This window comes from Maylandia zebra, linkage group LG13 (genome assembly GCF_041146795.1).
Source record: "Maylandia zebra isolate NMK-2024a linkage group LG13, Mzebra_GT3a, whole genome shotgun sequence".
Lineage (NCBI taxonomy): Eukaryota > Metazoa > Chordata > Actinopteri > Cichliformes > Cichlidae > Maylandia > Maylandia zebra.
In genome coordinates this window covers 23,093,217-23,117,730 of record NC_135179.1, presented here as the reverse complement: position 1 = coordinate 23,117,730, position 24,514 = coordinate 23,093,217, and the positions used below count along the sequence as shown (strand labels likewise).

Sequence of the window (24,514 nt, the reverse complement as noted above, 5' to 3'; positions counted from 1 at the left end):
TTTGCCTCACCATGAGAATGCAAGTTTACCTAACCTAACTGTAACCCATGTGAAATACAGGGCTGCAAAATCCCTTTTTGTAATCTAAGGCTATAGCCTGTTATTGTCACAAGGGGGCGCTGTGATGCAGTCTTGTGTTCTGACGACCTTGCGTCTAGTGCGCAGGAAGTATTACCTCTCTCTTCCTGTGAGATCTTCCCTCTGATGGCGGTCAAGTACGTGTCGGAGCGCATGGAAAAAGTATCTTGGCCCCGAACTCTGACCACAAAGGGAATAACGTCTGTCAAGTTATTTGTGTCTGAAAATCCCGATTGGTTTTTTTGAACTACTAGAAGAATTCTGGAGAACCACTGACGGCGAGAACAGCCCAAATGAGATCCTGGATGATCGTGAAATGGTGTGGCCAGCCATGCGATCGGATTGTGGGATTTGCCTGAGAAACTGATTCAAGCAACCCTGGATTACAGATAAGCCCTATGCACTACTTTTCCTACCCGGATAATAGGGTTTGCACACTGACAATTCCCCTACAGTACACCTGTTTGGGTTTTCAACGACTTTAAAGGACAATTCAGACTGGACAATTCAAACTTCACAACAGGAACACTTTAATCTGTTTCATTCATTCCAAAGAGCTCTGATACTGTTCAGTATAAATCTTCCATTTAAATGTCTTTATTTTGTTTTGTTTTACATGTCTTCACCTTTAAAAATGCACTATTAGTGTGCAATTTGGGTTATTGTGTTGTATATGTGTATAAATGGTACTGAGGCAATAAAGGTCCCAGTTATTCACTTCCAAGCCAACTCCTTTTGTGAGTCTCCAAAACAAAACCACCTCCTGAACCTAGAAAGATGTCTAGGGTCTCTATTTGAAGTGAGAGTGTACTGGTCCTGAGTAGAGGCGCTACATAACCTTAAAGTATCTGATATAGGATAGAAAAATGAAGCAACCAGAGATTTAATGATGAAGACTCTGGGTTCTGTAGTTCACGTTTTACAGTCCTGAATGACTCTTTGCATATGATTCATTGAAGAGGAGTTTAGAATGCACTTTACATTTAGACTGTTGCTGTTTCATTTTTTACATTGTTGCCGTGTTATGTCATGAATAAGGTTCACCTGCTGGGGGTTTGATGGATCAGCTGGACAATACAGTCAAAGACAGACTTCATTCATCATATGCAAGAATCCTAGTTGGATTTTTGTTGTCACTCATGTTTTTGAACCAAATATTGAAAACAATTCTGACAGACTGGATACCTGGTCAGGGTGTACGTTACCTTGTACTCAAGCATCCCAGAACAGAGCCCTGCCCCACCATGAGCCTGGGTGGATACGTGGTTATAATATAAAAGGACCGATACTGAATATGAATATTTCATGAAAATTGAATTATAATACAAATTAGTAATAAGGGTTTCTCTGCCCCCTTATCTACCCCATACTCAAAGAGCTGCGGGCAGAGAGGGTGACAGGCGAGGATGGCACTGAAGAGAAGATGCTGGGTTTCTGGAGTCTCCTGGTCCTGTCAGTATTAGTAGGATGCATCTGCTGTCTTCTCGTGGATGCTCACCTACCTTGACTCGTTCCAGCGTGGTATGGATTTCCCAACACTGCGGACAGTGGCCCACGTCAGAGACGTTTAATATTGATTACATATGTCTGAATTGCTAACCCTAACCCTAGCTCAACAGACCACAATGCCCTGGACTGTCAGTATTATTACATGCTGTGAACATAAGTACCTTTGATCACAGTTTATGTTGTAAAAGAGAAGGAATATTGGAAAGAAAGATCAACATTGTGATATTATTTCTTCCAAACTGACCAGAAACATGCTTGTCAGACTCTCACAGCAAAGGATCAGACTCACTGTGCATGACAGCTCGGGCCAATGATGTCTGTCAGTTGTTTAGTGCTTCTGTACAGTTAGGGTCACCGTCTCTATTTCAGAATAATTAATATGCAGAAAACACTAAAAGTTGATTGTCTTCCAATATTTTAGCATAATTAAAAAACTTTGACTTTGTGAGTACATATTATTAGTCCTAATGCCAGTATGAGTCTTCATAACTCCTGCTTTGAAATACTGAACTTTAAAATTGACCTGATGAAAGATCATTTACAGTGGCACTCTGTCAGGATCATTCTGACTGTAAGATCACTGTATTAATCTGAATCCTTCTGAAATGTGCTGTGAATGAATGCTGATGCAACTCACTGTGGGAAAGCTGTTAATAAAAGGAATCTGTGACACATGCAACACATTCACAGAGGAAGAGGACACAAAGGGAGGACACGCAGAGGCTGTGTTAAAGTCAGAAATCCAAATCTTTATTAAAAAACAGGCGGCGGTTACAAACAGGAAGACAAGCAGTCCATCAAACAGTCTACAGGGTCAAACATACAGAGAATTCAAACAGCAGTAAAAAATAACTGGACACTGAAAAACATAAAGCAATGTGTGACGCAATAGAAGGAAGCAGCGCAGTATATTCACTGAATTATCATCAATTACAAAAGAGAAAAAGGACGATTTCTAAGGATCATTTTCTTAAATGCAGTTAGAGTGTGGCTGGTAAAGATGGAAACATACAGAATGTAAACTGTGTGAGTTTGGTGAACTTTGTTAGTAACAAATGAGGTAAAAAAAAACAAAACAGACAAAACACAGAAAGAGGCTCTCAGTATTCATTAATAATTAGAAAGAAAAATTCTGGTCGTGGATTTTTACAGTCTTAGTTCCGCTCGCTGTCATCATTATAATCATCATGATCAATGGCGAGGTCCTGAGGTGGGTGGGGCTGTCTCTGGTGATGTCACCATGAAGGAACAGCATCTGGCACGTGTTGGTGAAACATCCCAGTACACTGGTGTAGTTTCCTCTCCAGCTGTTTGACATGTGACACTTGAACATTAAGGGGAAGAAGAAGAAACAGTGTTAGGTCAGGTGACCACTTGGTTTCTAAAGTAACTGACAGGAAGTAACCAGGCCGTTAGAAATGGATGGCATGTGTTTAGAGTTACTGTAGTTGGGTAACTCTACTTACCAAAAGCAGCAGCACACAGATGAAGGATCAGATGCTGAATGTTGCAGGAACATGCTCGTGTGGTGGTCATTCAGTGCTGCAGGTTAGACAGTCCAAGACTGATATGCTGCCCATCTGAGAGTTTGAAAACACACATGCAAAGATTTATTTTGTATTACAGTCAAAGTTGGATGTTCATTTTTGTCCTTTAAAAATGTTTGTGTATTTGAAAGCACTAACATTTAAGGATGACTCTAATCGTCTCTCTCTAAGAGTGTCTCCTTTAAAGGGGAGACAAGTGTATCCACTGATCCACGTCACTTTACCTGGATGATGACTCCTCTCTCCCTCACTCAGAAACACTCCTAATATAACCAAGCAAATAAATAATATTGAAGATTTACTTACATCATTACAAAAACAGCAAAAACATCTCCCTTTGATTCCATTTCTCCATTCCTGCTGAACATCAGGCAACAAATATCTCAATAAATCACAGTAAAATGTAAAGCACATGTTTTCTCTGCTTTGTCTAACCTCTGCAGAGCCTCTGTCAAGAAAAACATAACTGTAAGCATAAAACAAATATACATTCATAACACGTCACTGGACAAACCTCGGTCAGTTGATTTCCTCTGTGCAGTGCAGACGAGCATCAGTCAGTGAGTGACTCTGCTGGTTCTTCTGAGGAAACACCACCGTCTCTCCACACCGTCACCATCTGTGAGCACAAACTGCTGCTCTGCCAGCATGTAGGAATCACATATCACACACACAGGGGTGAAGAAACATCAGAGCTCAACTTTGGATACTTTAGATCTAAACAGATCAAAGCAACTCTTAGTTTCAACAATCAGTGAAAAGACAAACAATGATACCAAACTGATTCTGTATGAATACAATATGGTATTTTCAATACAGCTGTCAAATTAATTTATTAAAACTAATACAGATATATGTATATTTCTTTTGATAAATTAGTTTGCTAAATTATAAGAATATATTTTTATTTTTTTTTCATTTAACAATTGCAACTGAAAGAAATTAAATATTGAACAAAAATATATTGTCACATTCTGAGCATGCTCAGCACGCTGACAGACTTGAAGTTGCTACAGATTTTAAGAAGTGATAATTATAGGGAAGAAACTTCTCTTTTTCATCCGTTTAATCAAACATTTGATGCCTCAGCTGTCTCAGTCTATAGCGTTCTGCAACTACAACTAACCTGAAGCTTGGATTTGGCTGCAGGTGCCCCTGTACATCCTTCTCAGCAGCACACATGTGGGTACCATTTAATCACACTTCTTCCTGAGCTTTGCTTCATCACAAGACCAAAGGTGGCATCCTGTGTCACAGTCTTATCATCATCCAGAAGAAACATTTGAAGAAACATCATGGAAAAGAAACATTTACGCACCTCCTGGTTTTGTTTTCTGATCCTGCAAAAAGACTGAGGACAACAAAGCCCAGAGAACACGAGATACACAATATCCAACATGGAATTTTTGAAATAAAGTCTGCAACACAGAAAGAGCTGTGATCAAGCTATTTATTACTGCGCCAACACACATCAAACATCACAGTTCAGTCATGTCAGCGCTGCCACAGAAGTTGTGCTCCTGCTCCTTTATGCATTCCAAGGAAGAGGGAGGAAGTTACAAACTGATCCTACCACACTTCAACGGATCAATGGTTAAGCTGTTTTGTGCCCTTGGCCTTATCAGCACCTGTAAAGGGAGTTGTTTTCTCAAACTGCTGACGCTGAAGTAAGTTCATCTAGTTTTAGAAACTTTCACTGAACAGTCTATAACAGTGTCACAACTAAGCATATGCATAAGCACTTAAATACTTAAAATGAGAATAACAGAACATTTCTATTACAGAGGCTAGAGCCTGTCCCAGTAGTCACAGGTAGAGCACACCTGGACAGGTCACCAGTCTGTCAGAGGACTAACACAGAGACAGACATCAGAGTAACAAATCTATTTAAAATTAATGTAAGTTTGCTGCAGCTGTATGTATGAACATGTGTTTCTGTGCTCACAGTCCACCTCTCAGGAACCTGCAGTTCACTTTTAGTCTACTTTAAACAGACCTCACAAAAGGCTGATGTGGCTGGATCAGTAGTCTGATTTAAGTACGATACCTTTGGCCAGGGATTACTCTGGTGCATCGCTTCACTGCAGTCTTACGTATTTTCCCCACACCTGAATAAAAAATACTGATATATACAAATAACAGCTTCAGCTGATGCAGCCTGACTCAATCCTAGATGTTCAGCACACAGAGACACAGAGGTGCCGTTTAAAGTTTAGTGTTAACCTGAGTCACTGATCATTTGCAGTATTACAAAGTCTGGCAGTCTTTGCATGATGTCCACGTCACTGTAAGTTTCTAGCTGACTCTCAGGTGTGACAGGTGTGCCAGCAGGAAAGAGTAATAATAACCTGCATCCTGAGGTTTGTCATGCAGGATTAAAGGAGCCAGGCTTTGTTCACACAGCTAGGATTGTATTTTACACTGACCCTGGGTCAGTACAAGTATCATACAGTTTAAACGAAGCACTGAAACTTGCACATATTTATTATAGATGCACTGAAGCTAACCGAGATATTTGCTGTCAATCTGTGGCTGCGATTAAACACTTTACTGAAAACTTTATTAACTGGTAACTTCATCAGTCATGACAGAAGCTAATATTTCTGTGCTAACATCGTTTAACCAGTAACAGCTTTCCTCCAATATAAGCTAACGTTTACACCGTAACTTTAAGCTAGCACCATAAAGACGGTAAAACACGTAATAATATCACTGCGGTAAAGTGAGCCGTCATTTGTGAGCCGCGGTCAAGCCAGCCGCCTCCTATCCGCCGCATAAATTTCCTTGCGCTTTTACACCAGTCTTTACGGTAGCGCCTTTTCGCTTTATATCCTGATTGAAAGCCTAGACTCGCGCACACATGCACGCGCGCGAACAGTCACACGCACGCGCGCACACAAATTACAATGGAACAGCCCAATACAGCCATCGTGACAGTCTGGTTGCATATTCAAAAATTCATTAAAAATCATTCTTAAAAGTTGATGCCAAGCTTTCAACACAATCCTCTTCTCGGACACCTACTGTACCTGTGTGCCAATTTTCATCCAGATTTACTGTAGAATTCCTCAGAAATTAATGGAAACATTTATTCAATCTAATACAGCCAATGCACTACAATTGTGTCAATTTTCAAAAATTCATTAAAAATCATCCTGAGTAGTTGATGTACAACTTTCAACACATCCCCCCTCTGGGACACCTACTGTACCTGTGTGCGAATTTTCATCCAGATTTACTGTAGAATTCCTCAGAAATTAAAGGAAACTTATATTCAATTCAATACAGTCAATACAATAGAATTATGTCAATTTTCAGAAATTCATTAAAAATCATCCTGAGTAGTTGATGTACAACTTTCAACACATCCCTCCTCTGGGACACCTACTGTACCTGTGTGCCAGGTTTCATCCAGATTTACTGTAGAATTCATCAGAAATTAAAGGAAACTTATATTCAATTCAATACAGTCAATACAATAGAATTATGTCAATTTTCAGAAATTCATTAAAAATCATCCTGAGTAGTTGATGTACAACTTTCAACACATCCCCCCTCTGGGACACCTACTGTACCTGTGTGCCAGGTTTCAGCCAGATTTACTGTAGAATTCCTCAGAAATTAAAGGGTACTTGTATCCAATGCAGTCAGCCAATACAATTTAATTATGTCAATTTTCAAAAATTCATGAAAAATCATCCTGAGTAGTTGATGTCCAACTTTCAACACATCCCCCCTCTGGGACACCTACTGTACCTGTGTGCCAAGTTTCATCCAAATTTACTGTAGAATTCCTCAGAAATTAAAGGGTACTTGTATCCAATGCAGTCAGCCAATACAATTTAATTATGTCAATTTTCAAAAATTCATGAAAAATCATCCTGAGTAGTTGATGTCCAACTTTCAACACATCCTCCCTCTGGGACACCTACTGTACCTGTGTGCCAGGTTTCAGCCCGATTTACTGTAGAATTCCTCAGAAATTAAAGGGTACTTGTATCCAATGCAGTCAGCCAATACAATTTAATTATGTCAATTTTCAAAAATTCATGAAAAATCATCCTGAGTAGTTGAGGTCCAACTTTCAACACATCCCTCCTCCGGGAAACCTGCTGTACGTCTGGGCCAAGTTTCAGCCAGATTTACTGTAATATTCTTCAGAAATTGCAGGGAACTTATGTTCAGTGCAAGAAAAGCTGAAAGACGACCACCACTGAACAAGACACACAAGCTGAAACGTCAAGACTGGGCCAAGAAATATCTCAAGACTGATTTTTCTAAGGTTTTATGGACTGATGAAATGAGAGTGAGTCTTGATGGGCCAGATGGATGGGCCCGTGGCTGGATTGGTAAAGGGCAGATAGCTCCAGTCCGACTCAGACGCCAGCAAGGTGGAGGTGGAGTACTGGTTTGGGCTGGTATCATTAAAGATGAGCTTGTGGGGCCTTTTCGGGTTGAGGATGGAGTCAAGCTCAACTCCCAGTCCTACTGCCAGTTTCTGGAAGACACCTTCTTCAAGCAGTGGTACAGGAAGAAGTCTGCATCCTTCAAGAAAAACATGATTTTCATGCAGGACAATGCTCCATCACACGCGTCCAAGTACTCCACAGCGTGGCTGGCAAGAAAGGGTATAAAAGAAGAAAAACTAATGACATGGCCTCCTTGTTCACCTGATCTGAACCCCATTGAGAACCTGTGGTCCATCATCAAATGTGAGATTTACAAGGAGGGAAAACAGTACACCTCTCTGAACAGTGTCTGGGAGGCTGTGGTTGCTGCTGCATGCAATGTTGATGGTGAACAGATCAAAACACTGACAGAATCCATGGATGGCAGGCTTTTGAGTGTCCTTGCAAAGAAAGGTGGCTATATTGGTCGCTGATTTGTTTTTGTTTTGTTTTTGAATGTCGGCGAGGATTCCGCAAGGCACTCCCCTCCATTCACCTCGCGAATCTCCGCTCTCTTCCAAACAAAGTCGACGAATTACTGCTCTTAAACCGGACTAACAAGGACTTTGCACGCTCTGCTGCCCTCTGCTTCACTGAAACCTGGCTCAGTGAGCGAGTCCCAGACGCTGTCTTACATCTGCCGGGCTTCCAACTTCACCGGGCGGACTGCGAAACAGAGCTCTCAGGGAAAACAAAGGGTGGTGGAGTCTGCTTCTACATTAATGAAGGTTGGTGTACTGATGTCACAGTGTTACAGAAACACTGCAGCCCACACTTGGAAAGTTTTCTCATCAACTGTAAACCTTTTTATTCACCGCGGGAGTTTTCTTCCTTCATGCTGGTCGGAGTTTACATCCCTCCACAGGCCAACGCGAACAACGCACTGTGCGAGCTGGCTGACCAGATTACTACCCTGGAGAGGAAATTCCCGGATTCCTTTACAATTATTCTTGGGGATTTTAACAGAGCAAACCTAAACTACGAACTCCCTAAATACAGACAGCATATAGACTGCCCCACCAGGGACAACATCATACTGGATCACTGCTACACCACTCTAAAAGATGCCTATCGCTCTGTGCCCCGGGCAGCTTTGGGACATTCTGATCACTGCATGGTCCATCTTATTCCAGTTTATAGGCAAAAACTCAAACGTGCCAAGCCTGTAGTCAAAACTGTGAAGAAGTGGACTAACGCAGCAAAGCAGGAACTGCAGGACTGTTTTGACTCCACTGATTGGACTGTTTTTGAAGCTGCATCTGAGAACCTAGATGAGCTCACGGACACTGTGACATCATACATCAGTTTCTGTGAAGACGTGTGTGTGCCAACAAAGACCTTTTGCACATACAACAACAATAAACCATGGTTCACTCCTAAACTCCAACATCTTCGCAAGGCCAAGGAGGACGCTTACAGAAGTGGTGACAGGGTCCTGTACAAGCAAGCCAGGAACACACTGACCAAGGAGATCAAAGCAGCTAAAAGGATCTACTCCCAGAAGCTGGAAGAACGGCTCTCAGCCAACGACCCTGCGTCAGTGTGGAGGGGCCTGCAGGAAATCACCAGCTACAGACGCCCCCCACCCACTATTGAAGCAAACAAAGACCTGGCCAACGAGTTAAACACTTTCTATTGCAGGTTTGAGACGGACAGACTCCCACGCCCCACCCTCCCCTCCCCAGGGACATTGCTTCAGACATTGACCCCCAACACACCTTCCACCTCTCCCCCCTTCACCCTGCCCCTCCCCAATCAAGACTCAACGACCACCCCCACCCTCCCCAATCCAGACTCAACGACCACCACCACCCTCTCCAACCCAGACTCAACGACCTCCACCACACCTCTCACCCCCCTTTCCTCCTCCCTGAAACTAAGAATACACACTCAGGATGTGAGCCGACTATTCCAGAAACAGAAGCCCAGGAAAGCCCCCGGACCAGATGGCGTCTCACCCTCCTGCCTCAAAACCTGTGCTGAACAGCTGGCTCCCATCTTTACTCGCATCTTCAACAGATCCCTGGAGCTGTGTGAAGTTCCCTCCTGCTTCAAACGCTCCACCATCATCCCTGTTCCCAAGAAACCCACCATCACAGGACTGAATGACTACAGACCTGTCGCCTTGACGTCTGTGGTCATGAAATCCTTCGAACGACTGGTGTTAGCCCATCTGAAAGACATTACAGGCCACCAGCTGGACCCTCTGCAGTTTGCCTACCGGGCAAACAGGTCAGTGGATGATGCAGTGAACACGGGGCTGCATTACATCCTGCAACACCTTGACCGCCCGGGAACTTATGCCAGGGTCCTGTTTGTGGACTTTAGTTCGGCTTTTAACACCATTGTGCCTGAACTTCTTTCCTCCAAACTCTCCCAGCTCAGCGTGTCACCAGCTACCTGTCAGTGGATCACCAGCTTCCTGACAGACAGAAAGCAGCAAGTGAGGCTGGGGGAGATCACCTCTGAAACCCGGTCCCTCAGTATTGGTGCCCTCAAGGATGTGTCCTCTCACCACTACTGTTCTCCCTCTACACTAACGACTGCACCTCCAATAACTCTGCTGTCAAACTCCTAAAGTTTGCAGATGACACCACTGTCATTGGCCTCATTCAAGATGGTGATGAGTCTGCATACCGGCAGGAAGTTGAGCGGCTGGTACTCTGGTGCAGTCAGCACAATCTGGAGCTGAACACTCTTAAGACTGTAGAGATGACAGTGGACTTCAGGAGACATCCCTCAACTCTGCTCCCCCTCACCATATCAGACAGCCCTGTGTCGACTGTGAAGATCTTCAAGTTCCTGGGTACAACCATCTCCCAGGACCTGAAGTGGGAGACCAACATCAACTCCATCCTCAAAAAGACCCAGCAGAGGATGTACTTCCTGAGACAACTGGGGAAGTACAGTCTTCCACAGGAGCTGCTGATCCAGTTCTACACTGCGGTCATTGAGTCTGTCCTGTGCTCCTCCATCACAGTCTGGTATGGAGCAGCCACTAAACAGGACAGGAGCAGACTGCAGCGGACTGTACGGGCAGCAGAAAGGATCATCAGCGCCCCCCCTGCCCTCCATCCAGGATCTGTACCTCTCAAGAACCAGGAAACGGGCAGGGAAAATCATCGCAGACCCCTCACACCCTGCACACAGACTTTTTGATCTGCTGCCCTCTGGCAGACGGTACAGAAGCCTGCAGACCAGGACCACCCGACACAGGAACAGTTTCTTTCCCCTCGCCATGTCCCTCCTAAACAGTTGACCTGTCACACTGCTCCCACTGCCAGACTGCAACTGCACCTTATGTACATTTTGTAGTATTCATTCCACCTCATTCATTTCTGTATTTTATGTATATAAGGTTAGATTCGTTATTTATAGTTGGTTTACATAGCTTTGTGTATGTATGTGTAATGTGTATATATAGACACTTGTGTGTGTGTGTGTGTGTGTGTGTGTGTGTGTGTGTGTGTGTGTGTGTGTGTGTGTGTGTGTGTGTGTGTGTGTGTGTGAGTGTGTGAGATTTACATTGCTGTGCTTGAGAGCCACCATCTACCGGAACCAAATTCCCTGTATGTGTCTGCACATATACAGTGGGGCAAAAAAGTATTTAGTCAGCCACCGATTGTGCAAGTTCCCCCACTTAAAATGATGACAGAGGTCAGTAATTTGCACCAGAGGTACACTTCAACTGTGAGAGACAGAATGTGAAAAAAAAAGTCCATGAATTCACATGGTAGGATTTGTAAAGAATTTATTTGTAAATCAGGGTGGAAAATAAGTATTTGGTCACCTCAAACAAGGAAAATCTCTGGCTCTCACAGACCTGTAACGTCGTCTGTAAGAAGCTTTTCTGTCCCCCACTCGTTACCTGTATGAATGGCACCTGTTTGAACTCATCATCTGTATAAAAGACACCTGTCCACAGCCTCAAACAGTCAGACTCCAAACTCCGCCATGGCCAAGACCAAAGAGCTTTCGAAGGACACCAGGAAAAGTATTGTAGACCTGCACCAGACTGGGAAGAGTGAATCTACAATAGGCAAGCAGCTTGGTGTGAAGAAATCAACTGTGGGAGCAATCATCAGAAAATGGAAGACATACAAGACCACTGATAATCTCCCTCGATCTGGGGCTCCACGCAAGATCTCATCCCGTGGGGTCAAAATGATCATGAGAACGGTGAGCAAAGATCCCAGAACCACACGGGGGGACCTGGTGAATGACCTGCAGAGAGCTGGGACCAAAGTAACAAAGGTCACCATCAGTAACACACTACAACGGCAGGGAATCAAATCCCGCAGTGCCAGACGTGTTCCGCTGCTGAAGCCAGTGCATGTCCAGGCCCGTCTGAAGTTTGCCAGAGAGCACATGGATGATACAGCAGAGGATTGGGAGAATGTCATGTGGTCAGATGAAACCAAAGTAGAACTTTTTGGTATAAACTCAACTCGTCGTGTTTGGAGGAAGAAGAATACTGAGTTGCATCCCAAGAACACCATACCTACTGTGAAGCATGGGGGTGGAAACATCATGCTATGGGGCTGTTTTTCTGCCAAGGGGACAGGACGACTGATCCGTGTTAAGGACAGAATGAATGGGGCCATGTATCGTGAGATTTTGAGCCAAAACCTCCTTCCATCAGTGAGAACTTTGAAGATGAAACGAGGCTGGGTCTTCCAACATGACAATGATCCAAAACACACCGCCCGGGCAACAAAGGAGTGGCTCCGTAAGAAGCATTTGAAAGTCCTGGAGTGGCCTAGCCAGTCTCCAGACCTCAACCCCATAGAAAATCTGTGGCGGGAGTTGAAAGTCCGTGTTGCTCGGCGACAGCCCCAAAACATCACTGCTCTCGAGAAGATCTGCATGGAGGAATGGGCCAAAATACCAGCTACTGTGTGTGCAAACCTGGTAAAGACCTATAGTAAACGTTTGACCTCTGTTATTGCCAACAAAGGTTATGTTACAAAGTATTGAGTTGTATTTTTGTTATTGACCAAATACTTATTTTCCACCCTGATTTATGAATAAATTCTTTACAAATCCTACCATGTGGATTCATGGATTTTTTTTTCACATTCTGTCTCTCACAGTTGAAGTGTACCTCTGGTGCAAATTACTGACCTCTGTCATCATTTTAGGTGGGGGAACTTGCACAATCGGTGGCTGACTAAATACTTTTTTGCCCCACTGTACTTGGCCAATAAACACGATTCTGATTCTGATTCTGATTCTGAGATGTATATTTGTGAATGTGGAGATGTTATATTGGTTTCACTGGTAAAAATAAATAATTGAAATGGGTATATATTTGTTTTTTGTGAAGTTGCCTAATAATTATGCACATTAATAGTCACCTGCACACACAGATATCCCCCTAAAATAACTTAAAAAAAAAAAAAAAAAAAAAACTACTTCCAAAAACATTCAGCTTTGATATTAATGAGTCTTTTGGGTTCATTGAGAACATGGTTGTTGTTCAATAATAAAATTATTCCTCAAAAATACAACTTGCCTAATAATTCTGCACTCCCTGTAGGTCTGTTGACAGAGCTCTGTACAGGTCTGCTCGAGCTGACCTGAAAAGGGGTCCCACCTGTCCAGCAACAACACATGGCATGGAATAATAGACATCATAAACCACAGAGGCAGAACTGTGAAAACAGAAAACCTGAGTGTGCAGCTAGCAGAGGACATAAACAGCTTCTTTGCCCGCTTTGAAACACCACAACAGCAGCATTCATCTGCCTCAGCCCTGCTCCCATCCTCATCCTCAACTGGTTCCTGCACCGCTCCATTCACTGTAACGGAGCACGATGTCAGATGAGTGTTCCTAGCAGTGAACCCCAGGAAGGCGTCCAGACGAATACGTGGTAAAGTGCTAAGACCATGTGCCCACCAGCTCACCCTCATCTCCACCAGAATCTTCAACCTCTCACTGGATGAAGCAGCCATCCCATCCTGTCTAAAATCAGCCACAATCATCCCAGTACCAAAGAAGTCTCCCATCACCAGCCTGAACTATTATTGCCCTGTGGCCCTCACACCAGTAATCATGAAACTAGTCCTTCAGCACACCAAGGATTACCTCCCCCCAGAATTCGACCCCCACCAGTTTGCATACCGTGCAAACAGATTCACAGAAGATGCCATCACCCTCCACTCGGTGCTGAGTCACCTAGAACAACGGCAGAGCTACGCCAGAATGCTCTTTGTGGACTACAGATCACCCTTCCACCACTCGCCCATTGAGAGCCTACTAACTTACTGCATCACAGTATGGTACAGCAGCTGCACTAAGGCGGATAGAGCCACCCTCCCAGCATGTTTGCAATGAGTAGGAGATGCTCTGTATCTCGCTGTACAACTGTATAGTGACAAAGGTATTGGGTTCTTTTCTAAAAATTGCTATAAACAGAGGAACCCAAACTGATGAAAAGTGGCGAATATTTTTGTTCAAATGACTATTTTTAGTGGATTTTTGATATAGAAGCAGAATGACAGAATGTTAAAAGAAGTTACTTTTAGTCATTCTAAGCTGGGCATTGCGTTCTCTGGCTGTTCAAAGCCATGGAACTTTAGACTTTCCAAGCAAATAATGATGGCCATACTGATGTTCTTTTCAGTACATTTTACTTTATGTTCATTTTCATTTTTATGATGTTTCTATTTTTACATAATTCCTCCCACATAGCAAAATTGGTATGGCCTGGATCTGTCCCACACAATGTGCTTACACATGGCCTGCGTACCGCAAAGAATGACGGCCCTATGGTGGCCCAGATCTGGTTTACCAGAGGTGGCCCACACATGAGCCAGCACAAGGCCAGTTGCAGACACACTGCTGGCCCTGTGCTGGCCCAGAACAGTTTCAGCTCTGGCCCCAGATGTCAGCCTAATGTGTACCTTAGCCATGTAAGCCATGTAATAACAACATGTGCTGGAACATAATAGTGCAAAAGTAACATGACGAAACTCTGTTCAGACAGTGAATGGACTGATTCTTATACAGCACTTTTTTACTCACCCATATTACTCAAAGTGCTCTATACAACATGTCACATTCACCCAATCAGGCCAAATGTGGCATGCCATCACATAAACAGTGCCATCTTACCATGCCAGAAGTCAGCCAGCAGTGCCGGCTTGACACCAGATCCAGGCAAGACCCGTCTGCTATGTGGGATGACTTGTTCTTTTGGCATTTTAGTTGTGGATTATGTTTGGGCTGTGTCTCTTGCCCTTTCAGTATTGTTTCCTTGTGCTTCTAAGTGTCCCTTTGTTTCTTTTTAGGTTATGTAGTATGGGTTAGAGATATTTTGTATGTTGTTTTTGTTTAATAAATCCGCCTTTTGGATTATTCCCTGATGTGCCTGAGTTCTGTTATTTAGTGTCACTTTGAAAGGTCACAAAGCCAGCATTTACATAGAATTGTTCTTTCAAATTTTGATAAAGATTACAGTGAATTGAGATGTAACTTGGCCCAGAGGTACGGTAGGACGCCCAGAGTAAGAAAGTGTTGAAAGTTGGACCTCAACTATTATGGGTGATTTTTAATGAATTTTTGAAATTTCCATAATTGTAGTGTATTGGCTGTATTGAATTGAATAAATGTTTCCATTAATTTCTGAGGAGTTCTACAGTAAATCTGGATGAAACTTGGCACACAGGTACAGTAGGTGTCCCAGAGGGGGGATGTGTTGAAAGTTGTACATCAACTACTCAGGATGATTTTTAATGAATTTTTGAAAATTGACATAATTCTATTGTATTGGCTGACTGCATTGGATACAAGTACCCTTTAATTTCTGAGGAATTCTACAGTAAATCTGGCTGAAACCTGGCACACAGATACAGTAGGTGTCCCAGAGGAGGGATGTGTTGAAAGTTGGACATCAACTACTCAGGATGATTTTTAATGAATTTCTGAAAATTGACATAATTCTATTGTATTGGCCGACTGCATTGGATACAAGTACCCATTAATTTCTGAGGAATTCTACAGTAAATCTGGCTGAAACCTGGCACACAGGTACAGTAGGTGTCCCAGAGGAGGGATGTGTTGAAAGTTGTACATCAACTACTCAGGATGATTTTTAATGAATTTTTGAAAATTGACATAATTAAATTGTATTGACTGTATTGAATTGAACATAAGTTTCCTTTAATTTCTGAGGAATTCTACAGTAAATTTGGATGAAACGTGGCACACAGGTACAGTAGGTGTCCCAGAGGAGGGATGTGTTGAAAGTTGTACATCAACTACTCAGGATGATTTTTAATGAATTTTTGAAAATTGACACAATTGTAGTGTATTGGCTGTATTAGATTGAATAAATGTTTCCATTAATTTCTGAGGAATTCTACAGTAAATCTGGATGAAACTTGGCACACAGGTACAGTAGGTGTCCCAGAGGGGGGATGTGTTGAAAGTTGTACATCAACTACTCAGGATGATTTTTAATGAATTTTTGAAAATTGACATAATTCTACTGTATTGGCCGACTGCATTGGATACAAGTACCCTTTAATTTCTGAGGAATTCTACAGTAAATCGGGCTGAAACCTGGCACACAGGTACAGTAGGTGTCCCAGAGGGGGGATGTGTTGAAAGTTGTACATCAACTACTCAGGATGATTTTTCATGAATTTTTGAAAATTTACATAATTAAATTGTATTGGCTGACTGCATTGGATACAAGTACCCTTTAATTTCTGAGGAATTCTACAGTAAATCTGGCTGAAACCTGGCACACAGGTACAGTAGGTGTCCCAGAGGGGGGATGTGTTGAAAGTTGTACATCAACTACTCAGGATGATTTTTAATGAATTTTTGAAAATTGACATAATTGTAGTTTATTGGCCGACTGCATTGGATACAAGTACCCTTTAATTTCTGAGGAATTCTACAGTAAATCTGGATGAAACTTGGCACACAGGTACAGTAGGTGTCCCAGAGGGGGGATGTGTTGAAAGTTGTACATCAACTACTCAGGATGATTTTTAATGAATTTTTGAAAATTGACACAATTGTAGTGTATTGGCTGTATTAGATTGAATAAATGTTTCCATTAATTTCTGAGGAATTCTACAGTAAATCTGGCTGAAACCTGGCACACAGATACAGTAGGTGTCCCAGAGGGGGGATGTGTTGAAAGTTGTACATCAACTACTCAGGATGATTTTTAATGAATTTTTGAAAATTGACATAATTGTAGTTTATTGGCCGACTGCATTGGATACAAGTACCCTTTAATTTCTGAGGAATTCTACAGTAAATCTGGATGAAACTTGGCACACAGGTACAGTAGGTGTCCCAGAGGGGGGATGTGTTGAAAGTTGGACATCAACTACTCAGGATGATTTTTAATGAATTTCTGAAAATTGACATAATTAAATTGTATTGACTGTATTGAATTGAACATAAGTTTCCTTTAATTTCTGAGGAATTCTACAGTAAATCTGGATGAAACTTGGCACACAGGTACAGTAGGTGTCCCAGAGGGGGGATGTGTTGAAAGTTGGACATCAACTACCCAGGATGATTTTTAATGAATTTTTGAAAATTGACATAATTGTAGTTTATTGGCCGACTGCATTGGATACAAGTACCCATTAATTTCTGAGGAATTCTACAGTAAATCGGGCTGAAACCTGGCACACAGGTACAGTAGGTGTCCCAGAGGGGGGATGTGTTGAAAGTTGTACATCAACTACTCAGGATGATTTTTAATGAATTTTTGAAAATTGACATAATTCTATTGTATTGACTGTATTGAATTGAATATAAGTTTCCTTTAATTTCTGAGGAATTCTACAGTAAATCTGGATGAAACCTGGCACACAGATACAGTAGGTGTCCCAGAGGGAGGATGTGTTGAAAGTTGTACATCAACTACTCAGGATGATTTTTAATGAATTTCTGACATTTCCATAATTGTATTGACTGTATCGGGCCGTTACATTGTAATTTGTGCGCGCGCGTGCAGGTGTGCGCGGGTATAGGCTTTCAATCGGCACATAAAGCGAAAAGGCGCTACCGTAAAGACTGGTGTAAAAGCGCAAGGAAATTTATGCGGCGGATAGGAGGCGGCTGGCTTGACCGCGGCTCACAAATGACGGCTCACTTTACCGCGGTATAATATCTACAAATGCATCTTAAAGCTGTTATATTAGCACTCGGTGTATTACTAACATAACCACATTAACATTACTGACACTCGCTGACTTTTAATAGTCATTCTATAAATGCTGTCCGTTTAAATGGTCTTACCTGTACACACTGCATATCCACCGGATTCCAGCCAGAGTGGATTCTGGAGTCTTCCACGCTCCTGTTAGTGATCCTCCATCTGGATGGATGAGAACAACCTTCTGAACAATCTAGCAGGAGATGGCCCATATCTATGGGACTGGTTTGTGCTAATAACGCTAATGTATGGACTGATAACAGCCGAAGCGGGTGAATAAAGTCACCCAGTCGCTAGCTGTGCCATTACCCAGCATACATCACTCCCTCCGTAAATGCAATAAACGATACAAAAGTATCGTTCTACCTGTTTTTCAGGTAGTTGTTTATATTATATAATTTATTGTGTTCTGTATACGTCACTACAATGTGATTTGGAAAATGTCTAAATATACCGACAACAGGCACTTCCCGGCAATCTCTTCAATCGGAGGACCCTTCACGTCAATTCCCGACGCGAGAGGGGTACCCTGCGCGTCCATAAGTGCAGCAGAGGGAGCCTGACCATGCGTCACACGTTTGACGAGTTGGGAGTGAGAACGTGTTGGACTGGAAGGTTCTCTCCTGTCTGTTGACCAAGGCTTAAGGAACCAGTTAATGTTCCCATCTGAGTAAATATGAGACAGTTATGTGATCTGCTGGTGAGGACAGCTGAGCGGGGTTAATTATGTTATAAGCGGAGTAATGAGGTGGAAGAAATTTATTTTATTTGGCAGCTTTATAAGCCAAAGCAGGGTCACCAAATTCAGTAAGGTGACCCAATAAAATGATTCCCCAGGCAATGAGGCTTACAATCAAACAACACAGGAGCCAGAAGATTTAACAAAAAGAACAATGAAAGTCGCTCTTGATGTTTGCTCTCTTGTATAACAATGATTAGCAAAAGTGTGTCCTTCACAACTTCTCCTTTTCTTCTGCTGTGCAATAAAGAAGTGGTCTGTTGTTGGATGTCTTTCCCACGAGCGTTAATTCTAAACACCAGTGCAATTAATACTATCCATGGTTCTCCAAAGTGAAAGACATTTAATTGAAATCTTGATGTCATTTATTACTGCTTAACACAAAACAAACTGTGTCTGTATTTAAAACTTAACAAATATAAAAATAATGAGCAACGTAGAGCGTTGGTGGAGGTGGTGACAATGATTATCGTACGTTCTCTTCAATTTTACGTCTAGAAAGTGCGAATCTCTGCAACCTCAGCCTGGAGGAAAAGTCCAGTTAGCGTTTACGTCCACTTCACATCACTTCCGCGATTTCCAGAGTTTCACACACTCTGTCTTTGATTTACAAAGACGCGCAAATGTCTTTGGAACTGTCGAAAGATCATATTTAAAACAGCTGAAAACGAGCAGAAGAGATATTTATCTCGGTCACAGCAGAGTCCACAGGGAGTTTCATGTGCTGTAAATAACTATTTACATTTCATTGATTGTCATCATTGCCATCGCAGTTTAACCTGAAAAGGTTAAAGTGTCAGAAAACTGTGCAACTATCCAAACATGAAGGTCCTGAGCAGAGACGAGCTGCAGGTCGCTGAAGGAGTTCTGCTCAAACACTTACCGAAGAGTTATAAGGTATCTGCGACATAAACCGCGTGTCTTTGTGCTTTACAGCCTCAGCAGCGCTTAAAGGTGTTTCGTGCTTTCAGGTGTACGGTTTCCTGTACGGAATCAACAGGAACAAACCGACTACACTGGAAGTTGTGGTCGATGCGTGGCCTGATTTTAAAGTTATCATCTGCAGACCGGACCCCGAGGTGTGTTTAAATCCCGTCGGAAAACTGTGGATAGCTTTTCAAGACTGAAATCTTTCCATGTCGCATGATGGTGACAGCTTTTGTTAATTTCACAGAACAAGCGTGCCTCGATTTTCATGAAAAAAGTGACATACTACAGCACGGATGAACAGAGTTTGAGGAAAATGCTGACAGACGAGAATGCAGTTGATTGGAGCACTTATTTCATGATAGGAGGTGAGCTCAGATCACTGCAGAAAATAAGCACGAAATAAATATGGTGGCTTTTACGTCACTACATTTGACAGCTGTTCCTATTTACACAGTTTTATAGACACAACACACTTTGTACAGTGTGATCCATTATTACTAAAGAAGTGTAAGTTACAACAGCTTCATTGATAGCACTGGATCAGCATTATTTAATGGTCATATGGTGATTTTCCTAATGATAGTTACACCTTTTTATGTTGTTTTGCTGTTTTTACAAATTACTGTTTAACCTCTTGCAAGGAAGGAACAACAAACAAAGTATTCAATGTAAATTATTTTTGTCCAACAGGACTTGATGTTTCCCATGCACCAGTCCTCAAACAAGTGTCTTGTGACAGAAGAGTAAAATACAAAACTGATATTTTAGTACACCTTCTGTATTTGCAAGACACCAACTATCTGCACATGCCAGCGATTAACAGGTATAATCTGAAAAGCATATGTCACATGAAATATGCTTCAGAGCAATGTAAATTATATTGCTTCTCAACAACTTTTCTTTTCTTTTCTTTTTTTTTAAGTGAGCTTGAGTCGAGGATTTCGTCTCTTAATCTTTCCCACGTTGACTTGGTGAATAAAACCTGGAAGTTTGGAGGAGACGAGAAGGGTTACAGGAAGATTGAAAACCTAATCAGTAACTTCCCATCATGCTGCATCACAGACAGCCAGGGTCAGCCCGTGTCCTGGATACTCGTATGTGATTACTGTGCTCTGGGAATGTTGTATACGCTGCCAGAGCACAGAGGGAAAGGCTATGCCAAAATCGTGATCAGCACTTTGGCCAAGAAACTCCATGCTGAGGGTTACCCGGTGTTCTGCTACATAGAAGAGGACAATGTGCTGTCCTACAAGCTCTTTAAAAACATGGGCTTCATTGAGGATCCTTCTTACAGGGCTGCATGGTTGGAGTTCAATTTTTTGGATTAGCTTCATGAAACAACTGTACTCATTTTTATCAGGTTCATAAATGTGTAAAAATATAATAAAATGAATGAAACACAAATAAAAACATAATTGTTAACATTTATTATTTATTATCCCTATAAAATTGATAGGATCTAGATCAGAATATGATCTATGGAAATATAGTATGAAATGCCCAGAGATGTTCCCTTTCACAATGTCAAAAAAATCCCTCCGAGAATTCCTGGATATGGATCAACTCCATCACTTCTAAGTTGGGCCAACTCCCAACAGCCATAACATAAAAAGAAAAAAAAAGATAAAATTATAGGACAGAATTTAAAAGTTATATCTAAATTAAACTGAGCTCCAATGATTCACACTCTGAGCCAGTATCTTCCTATTCTTCTTTTGGCTGCTCCATTTAAGGGATCACCAAAGCGGATGATTTGCCTCCATCCCAGCTTTGACCAATCTGGTATGGAATTATTCTGAGCTGCATAAAGACTTGGCCAAAACTTTTCCTGGGTCCCTGACACAGTCCTACTCATTTATCCAGACATGAGACTGGCACAAGGACTATAGTGGGTTGTGCTACAAAATAAAATTAATTTATTTTTCTCATATTCTCACACCATTCTCACTTATATCAGAGAGACTGGGGTGTCTGTAGAGAGTGGAGAGTCCACAGCTGAGGGGAAGAATAAATAAGTAATATGAGGTAGTTATGTGATCTCTCGGCGAGGACAGGTGAGTGAGGTTAATTATGTTATTGGAAGACTAATGAGAAGAAACTATTTTATTTGGCTGTTAAAGAGGGCAGGATTCAGCTGTGTAGGCCAAAGCAATGTCAATAAGGTAACCCAATAATATGTTTTCCCCTGGTACTGAGTGCTTACAATCAAACACCACAGGAGCCAAAAGATTAAATAAAAGAGATAAACGATTTTAAAAACTGATTGTAGACCACTATTGTACGGATTAACAAAACAGTCTGATACAGCTAATTGATTCCCCACTAACAGCCTGCTATGTCTCAGTATGAACAAGAACCACAATAGATTTCAGCTTATTCAGCCTGCAGTCACGAATGTCATGCCACTGTTGCCTTCAATGTGTCTTTTGTGTCCCTTTTCTCACACATACACTCCCGGAGATGTGTCAGCAACTTCCCCTATCCCTCTGCTGTGCAAGAAGTCGTCCATTGTTGTGGTTGCCTGTTCCTTCATATGAGCCGATCCCTTTATTTTAAACACCACTGAGATTAATAGTAAATGTGTCTCCAAAAGCTATTTTTTCATATCTTGCTGTAATTTATTCATACCTCACAGAAATATGTTCTCTTTCTTACTTGAATTGCTGTAAAATTGTCAGCACACCCATTGTTTAACGTCCCATTTTCTGTTTTAATAATTCAAAATATAAGTTTCACATTGCTCAGAAAGTGTTTCAGACATTCTTCCACTTATTGTATTGCGTGAGCAGTATTACATTTTATACCAGGATTTTCCTTTGGTCTCCAGAAGAAAGCAGAAATGTTCCCAGCTGACAGGAGTGACACTTGGTGTGGTCTTCTGCTGCACAAGCCCATCTGCTTCAAGGTTCGGGGTGCAGGACGCTTGGAAGTAATCAGTAGTTATTGAGTTACCTTCCTATCAGCTTGAAGAAGTCTGGCCATTCTCATCTGTCTCATTTATTTTAAAAAAGCCTCTATTTTTTGGAAAGCATCACCGTTATTGAACTTCTGTTCAAAATGCCTCAACAGCGACAGCTGCAGGTTATATTGGGCAGGACAATCTGTGTGATTGTGCAGAGAGGAGACCAGCAGGAGCAGGGGTCTCAAACTCCAGTCCTAGAAGGCCACTGTCCTGAAACATTTCCATTCGTCCCTGCTGCAACACACCTGAGTACAATTAGTAGGTCATTAGCGAGAATCTATAGAACTTGAATGCATGCTACAGCAGCTTGTGAGTGAATGAACACAGTGCAATAAAAGTAATTTTAGAAGTACATTTTTCCAAACACTTACATTTATTTAAATTTACTTGAGTAGGATAAGGGGTTGCCACTTCAGCATTCAGTCAAGTTCTATACTCTTGCTAATGATCTACAAATTTTATTCAGGTGTGTTGCAACAGGGACACATGGAAAAGTTTCAGGACACCGGCCCTCAAGGACTGGTGTTCGAGACCCCTGGGTAGAAGTCTGATCTCCTCACCTCCTCAGGATAGGAGACGAGCCTCCATTTGTATGCATCTTTTTACACTAATGACCTAATGACGGCTATAGCCTACACTGTATTTATTTCTATAAAAATAAAGTGTTGTTTGTCTTTTGTTTTTGTAATGTATTAATATGAAACCTGCGTGTCGAGCTTCTGTGGTGACCTGCTGGGGTGTGTGACATAATCAGAGATCAATTAAATCCATCTAAGCTAAAATGACATAACATGTCTGGTAAATTCTGAATAACTGATAGAGGTCAGGCTTAAATGTTTAATTTTATTTTTGCTTACAATATTGTTCAAATATTTTAGAATTCAGCAGAGAAATTAGATCCAATCTCACATCACTGCTGAAAATATGATCAGCCTTTGATGGAAGGAAGCCAAAACACACTCAGAGAACAGTGAGTTACTATCGCACATACAGCACAGACCACCTAACACACACCTCAATGTCTGTTTGCAATGAGGTGTAAAGGGAGGAAAGAGTGTGTAATGAGGAAGAAGCTAAAACGCTTCTTAAACTGGTCAAACTGGAGAGCTGACACAACCTGTAGAAAGCTGTAAAGAAAAAAAAAGGTTTTAAAATCCCTGTTTTCATAAAACCTTTCAACAACACTGAATTTTATGTGTTTTTAGTTCAGCTGTGTGTAGCAAACATCAGCCAACAACATGAAAGACATGGTGTTTGAAGCCCAGATGTTCCTCCAGTTTCGTGAGGCCGTGCTGTCTAAATTTCACGGAGTTCCATTTGACGTGTAATTATTAACAGTTAAATGACAGTGTTGCAATATTTCTGTGATCCACTGAACATGTTTAAAAATTAATCCTTGTATAGTTAATCTACAGACAAGCTCAACTCCTCAGCATAGTCAAAAAGTACACTGTGGGTGTTTCCACTGTGACCTCCAGACTGCTCAGAGGACAGGCTTAGTTCCTGTTCTGAGCTGTCACATGTGGCAGCCGGTGGGGTCTTTTTGCCCATCTACTTCAAGGTTTGATGTGTTGCATGTTGCATACTGTGACTGTAATGAGTTATTTGAATCATTTCTTTCATCCAATCAAATTAAAGCATTCTGGACATTCCCCTTTAACCTTGGGCATCAACTAGGGGTGGGTTTTTATAATCGATTCATCGATTAAAATCGATTCTGGCTTGGATAACGTAAAATCGATTCATTAAAATCCTGAATCGATTTTTTAATATAAATTTATTTTGTCCGAAATGCCAGAATCTCTGGTGACATCTCACAAAATTTCAAGAACCACCAAACAGTAAATGAGAGCAGGTACAGGGATTCTGCACATAGACTTAAACACACAGCGCGACCCGCGGATCAGAATCAGTTAGATGTCGCCTTTCTCACAGTCGGGGCTGAAAGCCGACAGCTCGCTGATCCGGGTCCGCGCTTTGTGTTCACGCCCTTTATGCGCTGATTCTAAAGCTGTTAGTTTGATCTCTCTCCAAACAATATTGACCGAACCAGCAGCAAAAGAAGATCCAAACGCTTCACATAAACATCGTCATGAATTCACTCTTTTACT

The 24,514-nt window shown here is 41.9% G+C and overlaps 1 protein-coding gene and 1 long non-coding RNA gene across 11 annotated transcripts; one reads left to right on the top strand and one right to left on the bottom strand.

Moving 5' to 3' along the window:
• Window positions 1-2,315: 2,315 nt before the first annotated feature.
• On the bottom strand, window positions 2,316-18,373 carry LOC143421810 (uncharacterized). Of its 10 annotated transcripts, none has more exons than XR_013101391.1 (5): window positions 17,856-18,373; window positions 4,261-5,242; window positions 3,273-3,774; window positions 3,054-3,167; window positions 2,316-2,911 (listed from the first exon to the last, which is right to left on the bottom strand). It is a non-coding gene; the product is annotated as an uncharacterized LOC143421810 (long non-coding RNA). The 10 variants fall into 10 exon arrangements; XR_013101397.1 differs by having other exon boundaries at window positions 3,441-3,774; XR_013101392.1 differs by having other exon boundaries at window positions 3,054-3,494; window positions 3,649-3,774.
• A 706-nt stretch (window positions 18,374-19,079) lies between these two features.
• Window positions 19,080-20,834, top strand: LOC112435738 (glycine N-acyltransferase-like protein 3). The gene is made up of 5 exons (XM_024804701.2): window positions 19,080-19,408; window positions 19,483-19,590; window positions 19,686-19,806; window positions 20,132-20,264; window positions 20,364-20,834. Exons 1-5 carry the CDS (start codon window positions 19,334-19,336, stop codon window positions 20,767-20,769), a joined length of 843 nt encoding a protein of 280 aa, XP_024660469.2. The 5' UTR covers window positions 19,080-19,333; the 3' UTR covers window positions 20,770-20,834.
• The last annotated feature ends 3,680 nt before the right edge of the window (window positions 20,835-24,514 follow it).

Coding starts and splice junctions, on each gene's coding strand:
- LOC112435738 (XM_024804701.2), top strand. CDS start 19,334: ATGAAGGTCCTGAGCAGAGACGAGCTGCAGGTCGCTGAAGGAGTTCTG. Junction 19,807..20,131: donor CACTTATTTCATGATAGGAG/GTGAGCTCAGAT, acceptor TTTGTCCAACAG/GACTTGATGTTTCCCATGCA. Junction 20,265..20,363: donor CACATGCCAGCGATTAACAG/GTATAATCTGAA, acceptor TTTTTTTTTAAG/TGAGCTTGAGTCGAGGATTT.